General features: G+C 26.8%; 5 protein-coding genes across 6 annotated transcripts; 4 read left to right on the forward strand and 1 right to left on the reverse strand.

Annotated features, from left to right (window-relative positions):
* Nucleotides 1-1,448: 1,448 nt before the first annotated feature.
* Nucleotides 1,449-3,017, forward strand: OCT59_008693 (uncharacterized protein; the record flags this gene model as incomplete). Its single annotated transcript, XM_066142686.1, has 4 exons — nucleotides 1,449-1,702; nucleotides 1,781-1,840; nucleotides 2,699-2,900; nucleotides 2,997-3,017. 4 exons carry the CDS (start codon nucleotides 1,449-1,451, stop codon nucleotides 3,015-3,017), a joined length of 537 nt encoding a protein of 178 aa, XP_065999544.1.
* Nucleotides 3,018-4,337: 1,320 nt separating this feature from the next.
* OCT59_008694 (uncharacterized protein) lies at nucleotides 4,338-6,145 on the forward strand (the record flags this gene model as incomplete). Its single annotated transcript, XM_066142687.1, has 8 exons — nucleotides 4,338-4,482; nucleotides 4,551-4,955; nucleotides 5,040-5,329; nucleotides 5,392-5,399; nucleotides 5,482-5,609; nucleotides 5,682-5,788; nucleotides 5,999-6,009; nucleotides 6,100-6,145. 8 exons carry the CDS (start codon nucleotides 4,338-4,340, stop codon nucleotides 6,143-6,145), a joined length of 1,140 nt encoding a protein of 379 aa, XP_065999545.1.
* A 160-nt stretch (nucleotides 6,146-6,305) lies between these two features.
* On the reverse strand, nucleotides 6,306-7,312 carry OCT59_008695 (uncharacterized protein; the record flags this gene model as incomplete). The annotated part of the gene is made up of 2 exons (XM_025311606.1): nucleotides 6,306-6,969; nucleotides 7,059-7,312. 2 exons carry the CDS (start codon nucleotides 7,310-7,312, stop codon nucleotides 6,306-6,308), a joined length of 918 nt encoding a protein of 305 aa, XP_025169942.1.
* Nucleotides 7,313-8,542: 1,230 nt separating this feature from the next.
* On the forward strand, nucleotides 8,543-9,389 carry OCT59_008696 (uncharacterized protein; the record flags this gene model as incomplete). 2 transcript variants are annotated; one of them, XM_066142689.1, is made up of 6 exons in its annotated part: nucleotides 8,543-8,582; nucleotides 8,771-8,793; nucleotides 8,894-8,941; nucleotides 9,078-9,126; nucleotides 9,196-9,290; nucleotides 9,375-9,389. In XM_066142689.1, 6 exons carry the CDS (start codon nucleotides 8,543-8,545, stop codon nucleotides 9,387-9,389), a joined length of 270 nt encoding a protein of 89 aa, XP_065999547.1. The 2 variants fall into 2 exon arrangements, with proteins under 2 accessions (XP_065999547.1, XP_065999546.1); XM_066142688.1 differs by lacking the exon at nucleotides 9,375-9,389 and adding an exon at nucleotides 9,352-9,354.
* Nucleotides 9,390-19,150: 9,761 nt separating this feature from the next.
* OCT59_008697 (uncharacterized protein) lies at nucleotides 19,151-19,865 on the forward strand (the record flags this gene model as incomplete). Its single annotated transcript, XM_066142690.1, has 2 exons — nucleotides 19,151-19,721; nucleotides 19,855-19,865. The coding sequence occupies 2 exons, from the start codon at nucleotides 19,151-19,153 to the stop codon at nucleotides 19,863-19,865; spliced, it is 582 nt and encodes a 193-aa protein (XP_065999548.1).
* Nucleotides 19,866-21,525: the final 1,660 nt, after the last annotated feature.

Here is a 21,525-nt window from a genome sequence, read left to right on the forward strand (position 1 = left end):
CAATAGAAACTGGTGACTTTACCTTTGTCTCAATAATAGAGTAGGAAAATAAAAATTAGTTTCATCAAAAAAACATATTGGTGGGTCGCATGGATACACTCTCCTACAAAAAGTATCCGGACAGATCTTTTTTAAAAAATAAATTTAAATCGCATTGTCTGATTTATCTCACCATCCAGTGATTGTAAACGGATGAATTATAGCTCATTAGATTCGACATAACCAGGCGCCTTTAATGGTAGTTGTTCCATATTTCTAGGATCAATGGATAAAACGTTATATACAAAAGTCTTTAAAATGAAAAGTGTAAATAACTTTTATTTATCGGTGATAAGGACATGAAAACGCTACCATTAGAAGCGTCCGGAACGTTGCCTCAAATTTTAATATGAAATAGTGCCGATCTTATCCAGATTGCCAATTAAATTAAAGGAATTAAAATGTAATATATTGATTTTTGTTTTCTTATTAATTTTAAATATTTTATCTGACAAACTGTTAACCAGCTAAAAATTTTTTTTCGTTGAAGTTATTTGCATAAGAATGCTAATTCAGAGTAAAATATTTTTTTTATTTTTAATGGTGTGACGAACATTTATCTAATTATTGCTTTAACTGCGATTAATAGAAAATAATATTGCACTGATAAATACTAAATTTAATATACATATATTGGTTTTCGAAATTTCGAATATGAAAACAAAATTGTAAGTTGAGTGTATTAAAGTTTTGGACTCAAAAATATATAATAAATGAAGCAGAGCGCTTTTTTTTTTTTTTTTTTTTTTTTTTTTTTTTTTTGAGCAAATCCGATCACACTTTATTGAAAAGAAAAATAATGCCATATAGGACTTTACAGGATCTTTAGTTTGATTTGTCTTTAATTTTAAAAAAAATAAACAAGAACACTAAACTAAACAAGCTAACCTAAAAGTATAAAATACAAGAAGGCCCGCCGGCTCAAAAAAAAGGGGGTAGAAGGAAAAAGAAAATCAAAAAGGGGGAAAGGGGAAAAGAAAAAATAATAAAAACTCACCCTAAAGGGCGAACAACACGAAAAAAAACAAAAAGGAGTAAAAAAGATGAACATCTAAAAATATAAATTTGTATCGTTTAACCACTCTTTTTACCCACGTATTCTAAAACCTAAAATTAACTAAACTAATTTACGTAAAACATCTATAATTTCCGCTAAGACCTTAGATCGTGATGCTTTACGGGACTTGTCCTTCTTTTGGTAAATTATCTACAAGCATGTGAAGCATGTGATACAGTATCAATCATTGACCATGTTGTCACGAATTCAGTAGATCTTGATAATTTAAGTCAAATTTGATGAACTTCATTTACGTAACTTGTTAAACAAACTTAACAAATTTTGTCAATAAATGGAAATGTATTCGTTTCGGCGTTATTTTCTTTCCCAATTCCTTTTGTTTCTTACAAAAATGCAACAAGAGTTATTTTCACCGTTTTTGAATAATCTTGAAAAATTATTTAAGTCAAAAAAGGATTATGATGTTATTATAAAAGCTGGAGAAGATAATGATCAAAAAGAAATTTACGCTCATTCAAACATTCTTCGCTGTCAATCAGATTATTTTGATACAGCTTTTTCTTCTAATTGGGCTGAAAAAAAGGATGGGAAATATATTTTTAAGAAACCAAATGTTTTGCCACATATTTTTGAAATTATTATAAGGTATTGAAAATTTCAATTAAACATTAAAAAATTATTGTTTATTGATAATCTAAAATCTTATTTAAAATCGAAATTTAGATATTTCTATTGTGGTCAATTAGATTTAAATGTCAAAAATGGGCCAGATACCTTAAAATTGTTAGTCGCTACAGATGAACTTGGGTTGAATATACTCAGCGAATATATCCAAGAATTTTTAATTAAAAATCAAAAAAAATTCTTACAAAATGATCCTATTGGAATTCTTGAAGTTGCTTTTCAACATGAAACTTTTACAATGTTGAGAGATTATGGTCTAGAAGCAATCTGTGAAGAACCAAACATTTTATTTGGAACTGACAAAATATTATCATTGCCTGCACAGATATTGGAATCATTACTTAAACAAGACGACCTTGTACTAGATGAAATTGAAGTATGGAATAATTTGATCAGATGGGCTCATGCACAACAACCTACCGTTAATAAGGATCCTTCCGAATGGACTAAAGATGAATTAATTTTAATGGAGAGGACGCTATCGAGATTTATCCCATTAATTAGATTTCATGATATAACCTCTGAAGAATATTATGACAAAGTAGTACCATATGATGATTTGCTACCAAAAAAACTAAAAAACGAAATCTTGAAGTTTCACTTTGTTCCACAAGCAAAACAGATAGGATCTCTACCATCAAGAAATGCTGTTAATACTATTGATTCTGTTCTTATAAATTCAGAACATTTAGCAATATTTGCAGGTTGGATAGACAAAAAAGACGAATCTTTGAAAATGATTCCTTATGAATTTAATCTTATCCTTCGTGCTAGTAGAGATGGCAATACAGCAGGAGCATTTCATGATAAATGTGATAACAAAGGAGCAACTATTATAGTTGTTAAAATTGAGGAAACTAATCAAATAGTTGGTGGATATAATCCGCTTGATTGGGAAGGAAGTGATATCTGCAAAAATACTCAAGATAGTTTTATATTTATTTTTGACAATCATAGAGATATTAATACGGGTAGAATTGGAAGAGTAACTGACGCTTCTCATGCTTTGGTATGTAGTAATCGGTGGGGGCCAATTTTCGGAAATGGACATGATTTATCAATGAATTGTGTTGGCAAATGGGTTTCCAGAGGATCATCTACTTATTCTTATCTTGGTATTCCATATGATTTTGCTAATGATGATTATGAAGTTTTTCAGGTGGTTAAAAAATAGATTTTAATATGTTAAAAAGAACAAGCAAGTTTTTCCATTAAAATTAACAGTAAATACTAATATCATAGTAAAATCATCCAGAATTCAGACACTAATTATTAACCGATCTTAAAACATAAGAAACCTAAATCGTTCCCTTTCATTAAAGTCCTGCTTTATGAGAGTTCTAAACTGATACTGCTGCATGATAATGTGATCTCGATCCTGATACTATATTCGACATTGATTCCTCCGAGATGAGAGTTCGTCTCAAAACTGTGCGATCGATCCTATGCGTTGCGTGTTCGACAGCAATCCTGTTGATTATTTGTTTCGACAACGATCTTAGTGGTGATGTGTTTGATTTCGATCTATTTGATTGTGAGTTTGGTATCGACCCCATTAATTAGTTAATTCGATATCGATCCTAAAGATAATTGAGTTTGGCTACGATACTGACATGGATAATACCGACCCTCCTTCACGAGGTTCTAGACAGATCCAGTTACACAAGAACTTTACAGAAACCCGGTGTTTTACACTAAGTAGTCACGTGTCTGATTCCTATTCGTCAGAAATCGCGCTGATCACGTTACTGCGTATTACGAAACAATCGTCTCGACGTCGCAAAAGTATCATTCTTGATAGACATGAGGTATTATTCTTGATAGACTTTACTGTAAAATATATTATGCATATCAAGATTCTCCTGCATATCTATCAAGAATGATACTTTTGCCTCGACGTCTCGTTATGACGAATCGTGTTTCATCTTTCTATGACCAATAGATGATGAAACAATGAAACATCCCTACCAAAAGTCTATAGTTGGTTAAGATCGGCAAATAGCTTTTTTAAAAATGGAATTACTACTGTAGATCTAACCAACTTTTTTTCAGGCTTAGCTAAGAACTCGTTCTATAAAAAAAAAATAGAAAAAATTTTCAATTTTTTTAAAAAATGGCAACTTTTAAATGTGGAATGATTATTAGTCTATACTTTAAGTAGTGAGGTGCTTCATCATCTATTGGTCGTAGAAAGATGAATAATAGTTACAATTTCAACCTTTAGATGCTCCTGGTTACGACGAATCTAACGAACCATATTTTACCCTTTTATGATCACTGGATGGGCGAGATATTGTAGATCTGTCCGAATACTTTTAATAGTAGCTTCGATCGACATTTCACGTGGAAAAGAGTGATGATTAAATAATGATCGGGTGTGCTACTATTAATGAATAATAAATTCAGCGGCGTAATTTACTGTGTTTAGCTTTTCCGTTTTCTTTTTTAAACGAAGGGTGATCCCTTTGTCTATTAACTTATTTTAGTTAGTTTTTCTTTACTATAGTCATTCTACACAAAGTTAGTCCTTTGAAGAATATGAAAAATGAATGAATAATAAATGATTTACACTATAATTTTTTTTTTAACTTTCGAAATGTCAAATAATCACATTCCTACAATTTTAATTATTGGTGCAGGGCTTGGTGGATTATTACTTTATCATGGAATTCAAAAACACTTAAATAAAAATGTGAAAAAATTTAACGTAGTAATATTTGAGCGAGATATTGGACCACAAGGTATATTATTAATATTATTTCAATTATTTTTACTTGATAATTAAAAAATATTTTTTTTTTTTGATCAGATCGGTGGCAAGGGTATAATATTGGAATAAATTCTTATGGAATGATGTCTTTAATTTCTTGTCTTCCAGAGACACTTGTTACTCGTCTTCCAGAAGTTATACCAAATCCAATACATGAAAAAGAATATCCTGGTGTATTACATTGTGATCATAAAGGAACAGAATTATTCAGAACACCTCCAACACACTTTAAATCTTTATTTGAACTAACATCCATTCGTTCACTTTCACTTATTTCTTATCGGAATAGATTAAGAGATTTGATGTTGGAAGGCGTAAATATACAGTGGGGAAAGAAATGTATTGGATACGATGAATTTGATGATGAAGTTTGGGCTATTTTTCAAGATGGAACGAGAGTAAGGGGGGATATCCTGATCGGATGCGATGGAATTAATTCTTCAAGTATTTTATTTATTTATTTATAAAAAAAGGAAAAAAAATTTATTTAGCATTAACAATTTTTTCTTTCTTTCTTTCTTTTTATAGTACGAAAACAAAGATTACCACATTTACAATTATTTGATTATGGAATTACACAGATACTTATAGATGTCACCCCAAATAAGAAACTTATGGATCGTATTATTGCGCTGAATGGAAATTTTCTATGTCAAAAAACTTTTGGTCAAGATGGAGACACAACATTTTCTTTAATGCGGTTAATTCCAATTGAAAATGATATAACAGAAAATACACCAGATGATCAGATACATTATCGAATAACCCTTTGTTATACTTACTATACGTACTGGGATACGAGAAATAAGAATATTAATGTAGATGACAATAATCCTCAATCAGTAATTGATCATATCAAAACATTGATCAAACAGCATAGGGAACCTTGTGAGTTAACAGAAATTTTGTTGGAATTGGTTTCAATTGCACCAGCTTCGCCACCAAAAAAATATGAAAAACCATTTTATAGAACTTATAATCCTCCAAGGAGAAGACCAGTACAAGATATTAATCCAATGTCTGTTGAAGCTTGGGAATCTACGAGGGTCACCTTATTGGGCGATGCAATACACGCCATGAATCCTTTCTTAGGTTATGGTATATAACTAATTTATGTAATTGATTTTATTCGATTTGATATTATTTTATTTATATATTTTTTTAAATCAGGTGCAAATAATGCTTTACAAGATGCTGAATCGCTTGTAAAGTGTCTTTCAAATTATGAAAAAGATGGATATAAAAATTGTATACGAGAATATGAAAATGAAATGAGAGTACGATCATCAAGAGATGTATTAGAATCAAGAGAAAACTGTTTAACTCAAAATTTACCTAAAAGCAAATATGGATACTTATTTAATGATATTTATTTATCAGGAAAACTTTAATTTGAATAAATAAATAATTTATCAAAGACTTTTATAGAGAAATACAATGTAGTATAGACGTCATCATAATTAAAAATTGAGTATTTATTCGAATAGGTTGTAAAATTGTAAGTTTTATTTAAACGGATTAGCATCCGGATTCACTATATTCTTTAAATATTATAAATTTAAATGAAATATTTCCTATACTACTTAAGGTTATACATCGCAATTATCTGTTCATCCAACTGGAAAATTTCATGAACAGAAGGAAATAATTTTTAACGTAAATATTTCAGAAAATGTGAATACAGAAATATATAATGATTGGATTAAACGTGTCACGTTGGCATACTAATTTGCCTAAGTTTTATTATTATATTTTTCTAAAAGAAATAAAGAAAGTATATGTAAAAGATTAATATTAATACATTATGTCATCATCATCATCATCATCATCATCATCATCATAAGATAAAGAAAAGGGATTCCGCTGATTCCGCTGATTCCGCTTATGATAATTAAAAGAATAATATTCAAGAATTTTAACATAAAAATTATTATCAAAAATATCCTTAAATGGTTTAATTTTTCTATAGAATTCTGAAGGAGTAATTTCTTCAAAATTAATGTATGGAATGAATGGTTGAAGAAAATTACCAATTATTTCTATTTCACTAGGTGTCCAATTTGATGCGTCAGATAATAGTTCAGATGATTGTGCAATACACCATTCCATAAGCTTATCCCAAATTTCAATTGGTCTTAAAGAATGATCATTTTTTTCAAGTAAATAAAGAAGAGTATCTTCTTTAATATTAATGAAATCACTTGCTTTAAAGATTAACGAAGGATCTCTTCGAATGGTCTTTTTATAGAATCGGGATAATTCTTTAAATTGAGAAAATTTTGTTGTAATATCCTGAATTAAAACCAGATTTTGTTCTAATAATCTTTTGTTTTCAAGGAAATATTTCTCAATAAAATTGCATAGATCACCAAGACACAGTTCATCAGCAGCAATTAAAAGTTTAACATTTGTTTTGATATTATTCATGGAAAGGTCAATATTACTGCTATATATATAACTAAAAAAAATTTGAATAAAATTTATGTTAATTTTTTATACTGTATATATCATATAAATGTAGGTAACATAATAAATAATTTTTCTTACTTAATAAGTATGTTAAATATTTTAACTGAAATATTTGGTTTTTTCAACTTAATAATATTATTTTCTTTTTTTATCCAACAGTTTGATAGTGCAGCACGAAAATAAGGAGAACGGATTTTCAATATCAAAGAATGTACTTTAAAAGTTTCTGTATAAGGGTATTCACCAACTAAGATTTCAGTATCATAAAATTCTGTAGATTCAAGAATATCATTATATTCCTTGTGTAATACGTTCGACAACTTTGATGACATTTTTAACAAAAATTTACGAAAATTTACGAAAATATATAAAATTGAAAAATAAATTGTTTATTGTCTTTGTCTTTGGTCTGGTTGATTTATATATATTTTAGTTAGGTCGCACTAATGATGTAATGATCGGTGTTGTCACAAATTGTACTAGACTGTACCTAACATTTAACTTCATTGTAATCTCATTATGTCACCATATTTCCACTAAATTCCACCTACAACAAAATCCTAACAAAAAAGCATAAAACATAATTGGAAAAAAAAGTAGTAATAGCCAAAGTCCAGTTAAATCTTGTTTATCATGCCTGTAAACAAAGAATCAGCAATTAAATTTCACATTAGAATTATAAAATTATATTATACTCTCTGAATTAATTGTGATGAAATATAAGACAATCACATGACTGAAACATCTATAAATTATAAAAGTTAAAAGTTGAATTTTATATAAAAAATTGAGAATATTTACATTATCAGTTATTGGCTAGCCACCCTACAATATTAATAAGAAAATTTACCAAATTAGAAATCTATATCAAAATAATAAGTAGAAGGTAAAGATTTAAAAACCCAAGGAAATATCCATATAAATATGCATCAATCTAAGGGAATCAATAAATTTCTCTTTTAATACGCAACTTTTGTGATTTTTTTTTTTTTGAAATTTACGTTTAAATAATTTTTATACAAAAAATAAATTTTTACGTGTCATAATTCAATTAATTTTGCAATTAATGTGTGTAGAATTTTTATGCTTTAATAATAAGATAAAAATAAGAAAAATTTTATTTTCACTTTTATTTACAGAACGTATTATCTTTATTAGAAATTTTTTTTCGTAATTTCACAAAAAATCACGAAATCACGTGGGGTAGTAAAGTGACGGGTAAATACCGTATACATAATTACATATACTGTGCTATCCAAAGTATTAAACTATCTCGAATTTTTTTCGCGTCTTTGTCTTTCTTGTCCTGAAGACTTTAATGAAACTACAGTTTAAAGGATGGGAAAATGATTTTGACCCCGAAGACTTCACCGAACGGTCGAGCATACCCTTGTATCAAAGTTCGTTTCATACGTTGTAGGAACTACAAATAAGAAGTGGAGGAAGGTCGCTTCTGCCATTAATAAAGATGAAATTCTTAAGGTGATGTAAGCTTGGTCGAAAGAAAATAGAAAAAAATCAGAAGTGGGAAAGTGGCGAGGAGATAGAGAGGGAGTTGGACGATGTCAAAACAACCACCTAAGCGACTTGACAACGCGTCGGGTTAGTTAGGGAGGCTATCTCCGGTGGACTCCATTTTAAGTTTGTGTGAAGGCCAAAGACAACCCGTCTTAGCGCCAAGAACGACGCGTTCGTTCACAACCTCTAATGACCTGCTTTCTGGGATGATGTGAAGATATTTTGTAATAAGGTTGAGCTCGAAAAAATCGACGCAAGCACTTAATTGTCAGAGAAGAAGGTGGATCAAATTGAGGTATTTGTTGGTATAACTTGCACTAGGGTTTTTTGCTCATGCTAGAGTTACTGGTATGGCAATCAGTTTTTCGTTTGACGGCATCTTTCATTTCAATTAGGTGGAACAACAAATTCAAGCAACGAATAATGCCTCAATTCAGCTGGATGTAATCCAAAACAAAGGAGTTATCTGAGGAGGCGTGGCCATGACCCACAAGTTGACGAGAAAACATCGAAAGAAGTGATGACAAATAAAATATTACCTTGAATTTTCATAACAAGAATTTTTTATCATATCGACAGGATGAAAAATCAACAACGACAGTCAAAAGGAATGATGCTATAGCTATCAGTACGTTGCAAACAAATTGTTTGTGCTACACATTCACTACGTTACTGACAGTCGTTTGAATTAACTCAGACTACTTTGAGAATGATTTGAAAGAAGTAGCACCTGTATCAAAAGATTGGTTACACAATTTGGTGAATCAAAAAATCCGCTTTGTGAATCAACTGGTATTGTTTTCGAAATGACTGCATAGCAACAGACTTTTGTGATAAAACGTCTTTTATGTAGTGACCTTATGTTATCTGAAGAAGGTTTCGGGTAACTGATTTTTTGCAAAGAAAAAACAAATTGACGCAAATGCCCTAATGGACGAAACTTTATTATTGATTTTAATATTCATATCGAATCAGAAAATGCTAGAGAAGTGATGAATATGATGCTATCAAAGAGGAAGGGAATATGCGGATCCTAGGCCATTCACACGTTTAAGAAAAATATCTATAACTAATTTGTTTCTATAACTAATTACAAGATTTCCATCTATACTCTTTTATTACATTAGATTTTCGAAATAAATTATCCCACCCATATCTACGAAATATTTGTTTATCTATATCGCAATCATCCGCACAGACTATGTAAAAGATTGAACTTCCCCGAGATTAAGTAATCTCGAACCTACAGTAACCTACAGTATAAATTCGGGGGACTGTAGTAAGTCTACAGTCATTTATTGGATCCTAAAATACCGTGAAATGAGGCACGTAGAGTCGATTAGATTAGATAATATACTTTATTTCACTGCGCCTATTATACGCGTGATGATTAAAGATTTTCTCGGCGAAGATCAAATGCCGATATATAGCAAGAAAAGTAATATATCCGTGTTGTTTTGGAACGTCTATAGAGCCAGAAAATTGATTAGCGTCGGGATAAAACCAACATACCTTGTTATCACTTTGCGGAATATACTCGTTTGTTTGAATGATAGATAATGTTGGTGATGTAAATAATAGTATAAAGTTTGATTATTTCGCTTGATTTTTCGTTTTACTTGCACAAAGCGGATAAAAGGATTCACTAACAGGGACATATATAATTCACAGGATCGATTTTGTTATACGCTTTTGGGAAAATTACGTTAATATGATCGCATCAAGAGCCCATTTTTTAATAATACAGTAATAATACACATTATAACTAGTATTTACCTTAAAACGATTGAATTCTATAGTAAAGTTATATGTGTAACATTGAAAAATCCTGTTTTCCAAATATAAAACTTTCCTTATGCTAGCACCGATGATGTTAATGGACCGATTCAAAGTTTAAGAGTGAGTTATTTTTTATTAAAATTAATTTAAAATTAAATTTTATAACATACTAATTAAATCTATAAATTAGCCGGATATTATGAACCAAATGCGTTGTTTTACAGTAAAATTCGAAATATAGTGGACACAAGAAAATTTTTAGGGTACTCGGGTTACTCGGCTAGTCACTTTAATTATATACAATTATACTTTATTATAGTTATACTACGCCATAATATATATATATACTGTACATATGCCACGTGTTAGATATCTTTTCTAATAACCCGACTAGCCGAGTAACCGAACAATCCCGACAACAAGTATCCACTATTTTGCTGTAATCGCAAATATCCTAAACCTTAATTGATTTGTTTATAACAACTAATATTCTTACGCCCGTAAATTCTTATCCATTACAAACTGCTAATTATATTCAAGAAGTCCTTGTTCCTGAAACAGCAATGAGATTATATTTGAAGACATTGATGGTAATAGTTCTTTGGAATACAATGATAGAAAGTAGTGATTTTGGTGATTATGCTGCATATTGTGATGATTATTAAAAGAATGATTATTTTGCTAACGTATAATTAGATAATAAAAATCGAAAAATTAATAAATGAAGAAAAGATTTTTTTATTTGATACATGATTCAAAAAACTTAAATATTTCGTGCATCACGTGTACGATAGACGCTTATCAAGACTTTCGTATTCATAAATTCTTCATGACTTCACCTAATAGTACGATTCAACCAGAAGTAACAACCTGAATACTGCACTAGAAGCAAATCCCATTCCTGACGGCATGAATCCTCCTAACAACGAAATCCAGGAAAATAATGATTAATTATAATTATTAAACTTCTTTTTTATCGAGATGCCAGGACGCAATGTGCACCCTCATACACTGTTACGTTTGACAGTGGAATTTAGTTAGGATTTAATTATCATAATGTGTTGTTTTAATTTTACCGCTTATTATAAGGACAGAATTTTATCTCAAAAAACATTATTTACCACATTATATAACACATCATGCATTTTTGTGCGAATGCACAGGAAAAAAACAACAAATTAATGCTAAATAATATAAAATAATCTCTTTATATTATAATTGTATAAAAAGATTCACGTTTTGATGCTTTCACATTTTTACACTTTCATTCTTCTGTTTTAAGATCTTTTTTATAATAGTTAAAGAAATTTTTATTTGTAAATAAATATTTTGCGTGTTTTTTTGTCTATATGAAGTTTCATAAGGAATCGAGGATTTTTTTTCTCTATTTTAATACAAGAAGGCGATAAAAAATTTTTTTAACATTGAACAGATCTTATGTGATTAGTAATTTTTACGGTCACTTTCAAAATAAACAAACAAAATTTTTACAAACAAAAAAATTTAAAAATCTACGAGATCCAGCCTCAAAAATTTTTTTTCATTTTTAAATACACTGAAAAAAAATGTAAAAAACGAGTTACTTTCAGAAATTCAAAAACAGGAACAAATAATAAGAAATTGAAAATATAATGTACTTTATATAGTTTTAATGACCCACACCACAACTTGGTCCTTCATCATCAATGCAATCATCTCTTTTTTCAATAGTTGTAGGAGCTGATTGGGAAATAACGGCAAGTGACAAGAGGATTGCGAGAAGAAAATTTAATTTCATGATGTCTTAAGGAAGAAGGAAGTGTTTTATGGTATGGGATTTTGAAAGTTGTTCAAGTAAAGATTGAAAGTTTTATATAGATTTTAAAATGTATCTATTTTTTTATTTTTTTGAGAATGAAGATGGAAATGCGATAAAATCCGAGAATATTTATATTGTCGAATTGAGTGATCTAATGATCATTGGGAAATTTTTCTACTGCCACAATTAAATATTTCCGATAATTAATATTATTGTATATGTCCTATGTAAGCTGTTATTGATCACTTTATAATAATAGTCTACTTCGATCCAAAAACTAAAAAATCAACCAAATTTTGCGATTTCAATTTTGAGATGATCAACCAAATTAACTATATTGTTGTGTCGGGAATTTGAGATGATGATTGATTGATCAAGCGTTAATCGGTTAATTAACTAATTAATGTTGTGTCGGAATGGCAAATTAATTAATTGATTAGATTATCATATTACAGTATCAATATTGATTGCAGCTATTGATTAATCTTGGATATATGCAAATTTCTACTAATAACCCATATTTTTTTTTATCTTTGTATATGAATAATACATTATTTTTTTTTATTTTTTTAATGAATACATATTTTTTACATCAATGAAAATTAAACAAATTTTTAAAAATTCAACTGTGACACAAATGTTTTATCAAATTTTAAAACTTACCTATCAAATGTCTGTCTATAAGTTTTACTAAAATAGATTTAGAAGGTCATATAAAGATTAGACATTGGTCTTTCTATGGTGGTCGTCACCTATAAACAACAATATTAATAATAATCCGAAATTTAAAATTTTATTTATTTATATTGTGTAACTTATTTTTAAAGTACTTTGCTAAAATATAATAATTGCTGTGTGAGCGACAAAATTTTTTTTTGCTATATTACATGGAATTCTTGTGGATTTCCATGGAATTTTGTAAAATCCATAAAAATTACATAAAAACTAGTCCGAAATTTTATGTTTTTATTATGGCTACTTATTAAAATTATCTAACTTTAACCCATAATATTAATTAAAATTCTTATTAAATTCTATAAAATAACCCGATAGAAATGTTCAGTACATGTTGTTCTATCATTTTATCAGTTTAGTTTTTTCTTTTTACTATTCAATTTACAATTTATAAAAATTTGAAGTCACATGATATTAGTGTGGTTTATAGGTGACGGCCACCATAGAAAAAAAATAATGATCTGCACCCTGAAATTTTTGCACATAAAGGGCCCAAAATTAGCTGACCAAGAAAATACACAAATTCTATTTAGTTCTGAATTGTCTGATTGGACCTATAAAATTTTATCATTTCTGTAAAAACTCCATAAAAATGAGCCTTTCATGTATCCATTCACAGAAAATGTAAATAATTTGATAAATTCCATGATATAAGGTTATTAATTCTGGAAATATGAGCTTTTTGTGAAAAAAAGATGGAATAAAAAACAGATCGACTTCTTATGAGGGGATTAAATAATTAAAATATCTCACCAATGTCTTGAAGGGAGGGAGCATTGGTGTATACTTAAATATCCATAGAATAATCAAATTTCTTAAAACTGGACAAGACCGTCACCATCTTTAGTAATATGTAATTTACTGTAATGTAAAAATGATAATTTTATACAGAGTATCCACTATAGTACTATTTCATGGATTTGGTATGTAATTAGTGATCTAATAATCTGCTTTTTTTTATTTTTTATTTATTGCGTATAAATAATAAATAATATTTTTCATGTAAAATTTATGATTTATGTGGATAATAAATTTTAATTAATTTTAATAAATTTTTATGTTTCAATTTTGTTATAATCTGGTGAAATATCCTTCAGAGAATCAGTGAAATATCCTTTTGGTGAAATAGCAAAATGGGTTTCAGTGAAATGGATTTTGGCAAAATGTACCATAACCCTCCTATGGTGCCATTACGTACTGTATTCAATCAGGTATATTATTCAAGCTCCTGGTTACAAGCGGACAAAGTTAGGTAGGTTTGTTTTTGATTTGAATATGTAGTATGAAATATGAATGTGATGGATCCTATTGGTTAGAATTTATAAAATTGGATGCTTGCGAATAGGTATATGACAGAAGATTATAAAAGATTTATCTCTAACTGTAATGAAGTACTGTTCTAAAAAGCTCAGGAATAGATTGGTCAAATTTAACCAAAAATAAAGATGAAATACATAGTGAAATTTGATATAATAGAACTATTCGTTCCAGTAAAAATATCTGGTATATCAAAATTTCTGATATATCAAAAAATTTTGATATATAAATCACGTGAAATTTCATTATATCAAGTTTTTATTTGTACAATATGTACAATGAATACTTGAAAATTTAGATTAGATTCTTTTTTTTTTAATAGTAATATGTTTTTATTAATTATCTTAAATCAAAGAAATTACATAATTAAATAAAAAAAAAATATTTAGAGTGTAAGAAAAATTAAATTTTCTTATTCCCTATAACTAAGTTTATCCTATTATCCTATTTTAATAATAAACTATTCTAACTATTCTAAATATTCTAAACTAAATTATTGTCCGGAGCGAAGCGAAGGACAATATATGTCTACGCACTATGAAAAAAAAATCGATCACGTGAGTTTATCTGTCCGCCACGTGATCGTCACCCAATGAAATCGGCAAATTTTAGTTTTTCGTTCCGGACTTACAACGGTTCCCGTTTCCTAGTGTAATAATATTTAAGATGTGCTAATTAATTTAAGTATAATATTAAATACCATTTTCTATTTATATTATTTCCTTTTGTTATTTTCCCTTTCATTTTATCCAACGATACTAAACTAATAATTTTATATTTATTTTTTTCTAATTTTTTTATATTATTTTCTGTTTTTTGTTTTTTAATTTTACTATTATTTGCATCATTATTACCTTTTTTTTCATTAATTGCTTCTTTTAAATTTTCTTTAGTTCTCTTTTTTTTTAGTATCCTTTTCTCCAAACTTTCTCTCTTTCTAATTCTACTATGTCTTCACATCTTTTAATCCAGATTCTTCTTTTTATCTCTTCATATATAAAGTTCCATAATTTTTTAACAACCCCTTTGCTTTCTTTTTTATTAGATAATTGGTTAATAAAATTTATGTTGTAAATGGCTCTTACAATTTCTCACATTCTATTCATTTCTTTCAGAATTACTGATGGTTATTCAATAATTCTTATAAAATCAAAATTAATTTTTCTTAATAATTAATTTTGATTCAAAATTATATATTGATTTTTTATGATTATATCTATATCCGTTTCATTACTTTTGCATCTCTATATATGATCCTAATCTTTTATCAATCCTTTATCATATCTTTTGCAAAGTTCATTAGTAATTCCTTCAATTTTTCTTTTGAATAAAATCTTATATGTGGGTAGTTCTTTTAACAAATTCTTTATTTTATATGATTTATCTCTGACATCTTTGTTATTGCAATTTGCAATTTTAGATTAAATTCTTTATCAAGTTATACTATAAATTTAGTTGTATGATTAGTTGTGTTCAAATAGTACAATCTTTTTTATTATGTACAGTGTGTTGCAAAAAAAACCAGAAAACTGTTCACGTGATAAAAATGCATGTTATACGCCCAAAATAAATTCAATTTACATTATGTAAATTATATAATAAATCTGAGACCCAAGGCTACATTTTGATATCTTTTGAAGTTATAAACACTTCATTATCTTTTGAAAAAATCAGCAATAATTATTTATTTCAAATTAAAAAATATAACAGAAAATTAAATTACATTTATAAAACATTGGTGGATTAGATTTAATTTAAAATACTCAAATATTATTAAGAATAATGCCAAAAAATAAATATCAAAAAATTTGCAGTAAATAAACCTTTATGATAAAATGATGAGAGTTTTATTCATTAAGTTATCACAATTTCGGTATATAGTAAAAAATGCTAATAAATGGTTCAAATTACAAAAATGCGTGTAGTTTACTTAAAACAAAACCAATTTTTATCATTTAAAATGCAAAATAAACTTGAATATTGGGGCTACGTTTTGACATTATTTAGGGCTCTAGTACATTTTTACTTTTTGAGAAAATTAACTACAAATGTTGATTTTAAAGAAAAATTTGACATGAAATTCTTAAATTAAAAAATGGATGCAAATTCACTAGAAATTTCTCAAATTTTATCAAGATAAATGGGAAAATTGCGAATAAAAAAAAATTTTTTTAATATTATTTAGTATTATGCAAAAAAAATATAAATTTGCTCTAAAATAGTTATAAAAAATTTTTAAATAAGAAAAATATAATTATAAGCTTAATTATAGAAAAATTACTAAAATAAATTCCATATTAATTTATTATTGATAAAATCTATGGGTTTCCATCTTTCAAATAAGCTATTTTACGTACAATTTGGTGAGATCATCATGGTGTTATGACTGATTTTTTAATTCCGGTTTTTTTTGCAACACACTGTAATACCTGCATTTATTTATTTGTTTATTTATTACTTTCATTTTTTACTAATTTTTATTTTTTTTTCAGATAATATGTGTACTTTTCTAAATAAGAAAACAGGTAAATAAAGTGATATTTTTTTTTAAATTTTATTTTACCTTTGTATTATTACCAATCCTACCCTTTTATTTCTTTCTTTTTGATCTTTAATTTTTTCTGTTTTTGTTTTTGCTTTATTTTTAATTTTCTTTTTTTTTTATTTTGTTTCTTATATTTGTTTCTAATTTTCTTCTTTTTTTATAGGTCATTAATTTTTATTTTCTTAGATTTTTAAATTGCAGTTAAAGGTACTTTTTTGTTTTTTGTTTTTTGTTTTTATTTCTTATATTTCATTTCTTACTAACTTTTATTTGTCTTTTTCTTTGTGGAATTGTGAGTTTTGTTATTTTCATTTGATTTTATCTTTTTGTTTTTTAAATATTATGATTTTGTCATTAATCTTTATAAATTCATGCTTAATCTTTTATTGATCTTTCCTTAATTTATATTCATCTTCTTTATCTTTTTTTTATCCCTTTTTTTTTATTTCTTACCATCTATCTATTCTTATTCATCATATCTTTCTTTCTTTATCTTCATTTTTCTTTATCTCCTTTATTTTTTTTTACTCTTATTTATATATTCTCTTTATTCTTTTTTTATTCATTTTTTTATTTCTTTGTTTCTTTTACCTTTTCTTTATTTATCTCCATCTTCTTATTTCATTTTATTTCATTTATTTATTTCATTATTATTTTTTCATTATTTTTTTTATTTTATACAGGTCAAAAAGTGAAAAATCAGGCATCAATTAGTCACCAATTGGTCACCAATCAAATAGTTGATTGTAGTGACTGATTGATGCCTGATTTTTCACTTTTTGATCTGTATTATTTTTATTGTTAGTTTCTTTATTTACTTTATTTAGGCCACTCCAATTTAATAGTTTGTTTAACGTACCCACCCCCCTCATTTTTGAAAAATTTTTAAAAATAAACAAATATATGTTATATCACGTGACTTATAATAACATCACCAATCTGTATATTATTTAAAAGAATTTCTTTTCAGTGTAATTGAATCTACCAAAGAAAATGGTATAATTAATAAAAGTAATATATGTAAACTTATTAATTGCATTATCTGTAATAAATTAAGATGTATTTTTAGTAAAAATGCATTGAGTGATAAAGAAAAAACTGTTTATTTTTAAATGTTTACTTAATTTGACCCCCTCCCCCCCCTCAATTTTTATATAAAATTAGGATGTTAAACAAACTATTAAATTGGAGCAGCCTTATCAGTATATTGTCCCCATTATTATTCTTTTTATTTTATTAAATTATCTTCTTTATATTGTTTACTACTAATCATACTTTACTAAAAATGGCTAATTTTTTGAAATATTTTTATAGACCTAGATACAATGGCTTTCAAAACAATTGTGCAATTATTTTGTAAAATTTTTAAAATATATCAAGATATATTTGAGGTATTTTTGAGATTAAAATATTAAATAATATCAAAGTTAATTATATTATAATAATAAAATAATACCAAAAATATTAAAAAATTATTGTAATATTATTTTGAGTTATTTTTATAGACCTAGATACAATATAATTACAAAATAATAGCAAAAATATAATAAAAACATTTTGATGTATTAAATGTATTTTTGTAGTATTTTAAAATTATTACAAAATCATTTCAAAAAATTGGCCATTTTTAGTAAAGTATTAAAATAAAATTTTTGATTTCAAATTTATTAATTTTTTTAATAAAACATAAAATAAACTTATAATTTTTAACACCATTACAAAGTATAAATGCGTTAGTTTTGCTTTTAATTAACAATGTATTTAATATAATAAATAAAATTATTTTGTGAAAAAATTTTAAAATTAAAAAAAATTTTATAATATTTATCATGTAATTCAATTTTTAGCATTTTTAGCTATATTATATAAATTTTTTTTTTGTTTTTTTCATATAGTACAGTATATATACATGCCACCCAAATTATTTTGGATTGCCGTAATTATAAGTAAAATCCCAAATTCAATTATGGCATCCCAAATTATTTTGGCACTTTACATAGTAAATTATATATAAACTGAATGAATTATAGCATCTAGGGATGGGGGTTAATTAACCACGGTTAATTAACCATGGTTAATTAACCGTTAATTTTGTTAGTTATGATTGATTTAAAATGGTTAATTAACCGTTATTTATAATTAGCCAATCAAAATGCAGAATTTAAATCATGTGATTAAATGATAATCCATTATTTTGTTACACAATTAAATATTAATTAATATAAATATTGATTAAATCTATGATCTACATATTGCATGATCTTTTTTTTAAGATAAATTTTTTTAAAAAAACACTTTTTTTTTGCAAATTTATTGTTCATTATCATGGTAAAAAAAAAGGGAACTGTTTGGAAACATTGGACGATAATTACTGAAGCAGAAAGTAATGAAGAAAGTAGTAGGTCTAAGAAAAAAACACATCCTTCTGTACGTTGTAATTATTGTTCTAAAGTTTTTGAACAAGGTACAGCTAAAAGAATGCAAGTTCATCTTAATGATAGTTGTCCTAGAGCTCCAGAAAGTGCAAAAACAAAGAAACAACAAATTCCTGAACTATTAGAAACTTCTGATGCTACTACTTCTACTTTTATTCCTACAGTAAAAACATCAAAAAAGCATTTAAAAAATACAACAATTGAGAATTTTGTTGATCGTATGAGTGAAGAAGAACAAGATACTCTTGAAATTTTACTAGCTCAAGCATTATTTGCTGCTGGAGTTCCTTTTTCTTTTCTTGAAAATAATTATGTTATTCAGTTTTTTCAACAATTACGTCCAGCATTCAAATTACCTAATCGAAGAAAACTTGCTGATGAATTACTTGATGATGTTTTTGATGAAGTTAAAGCTGAATGTAATGAACAAATTTTACAAGCTAAATCTCTTACAATGGTTTCAGATGGTTGGTCTAATATTAATCGAGAATCAGTTCAAAATTTTGTTATTTGTACTCCAAAACCATTATTCTTTGATGCTATTTATTCTGGTGAAGAATCTCATACAGCTAAATGGGTTGCAGATGAAATTATTAAACAAATGGAAATTGTTGGTATTAATAAATTTTCAGCAGTTATTACAGATACAGCTAGTGTAATGAAAGCAGCTTGGCGAATTATTGAAGATAGTTATCCAAGTATTGTTTGTTTAGGATGTAATTCTCATGTAATGAATCTTTTAATTAGTGATATTTTAAAGATTGATCAAATTAAATCTGTTGTTGAAAATGCAAAAAAGTTGGTCAATTATTTTAAGGCACATGTACAGGCAACAGCTAAATTGAAACGTATTCAAAAAGAAAATTATTCTAAAGAAATTGCATTGGTTTTACCAGCACTTACAAGATGGGGAACACATCTTGCTTGTTTTCAATCACTTCAAAATTCAAGAACAGCACTTGAACAGGCTTTAATGGATATAAGAATTCGTCAAAATATGGATTTAACTTTAAGAGCTCATATTTTATCAGATGAGTTTTGGGAAGATTTAGATATAATAACAAAAATTATGGAACCAATGGTTTCAGCATTAAAGTTATTTGAATCAGATATTTCAATTCTTTCAAATGTTTATTCATATTTCAAAGAAGTAATGAATCAAATTAATCAAATAGATTGTAATTTTTCTGATAAACTTCAAGAACTTATTGCAAAGCGATGGGAATATACTTATCATCCTATTACGATAACAGCTTATATGTTAGATCCACAATTTTTGGAAAAAAGTAAAAATGATGAAGTTGAATCTATTGGTTATGTAGAATTTACAACATTTGTAAATAAAAGATTTAATCAGGAAGAAGCAGTAGAATTATTTGCTGAATTGGTAAATTTTCGTAATAAAAATTCACCTTACGATAATGAAATTATTTGGAAATCTGCTAATATTCTTAATTCATCTTTATGGCGGCAATCACGGCCAACTAGTAAACTTCAACAACTGGCTATTAAAATTCTCTCAATTCCTACATCTTCCTGCAGCTGCAGAAAGAAATTTTTCTACTTTTGGTTTTATTCATAATAAAATTCGAAATAGATTGAAAAATGAACGTGTTAAAAAATTAGTTTATATTTATGGAAATCTTCGAATGTGTAATAGACTTGTAAAAATACAAAAAAAGAAACAGATTAGTAATTTTAATGAAAATGAAGAAGATAGTAATAATAGTTCTGATAATGAAAATAAAGAAGATGATAATAATAATAGTTCTGATAATGATAGTATATTTGGATTTGAAGCAAATGTTATTAATTTAGATGATGAAGAATAAATAAAATATATTAAAATTTTATAATATTTAATAAATTATAAATTTATTTTAACTTCCTTAAAATTATATATACAGGTTATTTATGGGTTAATTAACCGTTAACTAACCGTTAATTAACCGGTTAATTAACCAAATTCATAACTAACGGTTATTTTACCAACCCTAATAGCATCCCAAAATAATTTGGGCAGCATGTATAACAGTATAACTTTTATACGTATATTATATATATATATAAGTACTGTACTGTATTGTATAAACTTATTTAATTTAATTATATGACATATAGTACAGTTTAACTAATTATACAGTACAGTTTATCTATCTATCTATGTATATTTGTATATTATATACCATCTATATGTAGCAAAAAATATATAAATCTACAGGTGAAGAAATGCAAAAAATACTTTTTTTATTAATAATGCAAAATAGTAGATACAGACAGGATCCGCTTATTTATAATAAAGATCCTTATAGAAAATTGACCCTTTACTAATAGTTTTTACCTTACTTTTTTCTTAAATTCTATTGGTTAATTAGCTAAAAAGGAAAAAAATCATAACAATGTAACATAAAATTTCCT

This window comes from Rhizophagus irregularis, chromosome 16, assembly GCF_026210795.1.
Source record: "Rhizophagus irregularis chromosome 16, complete sequence".
Classification (NCBI taxonomy): Eukaryota; Fungi; Glomeromycota; class Glomeromycetes; order Glomerales; family Glomeraceae; genus Rhizophagus; species Rhizophagus irregularis.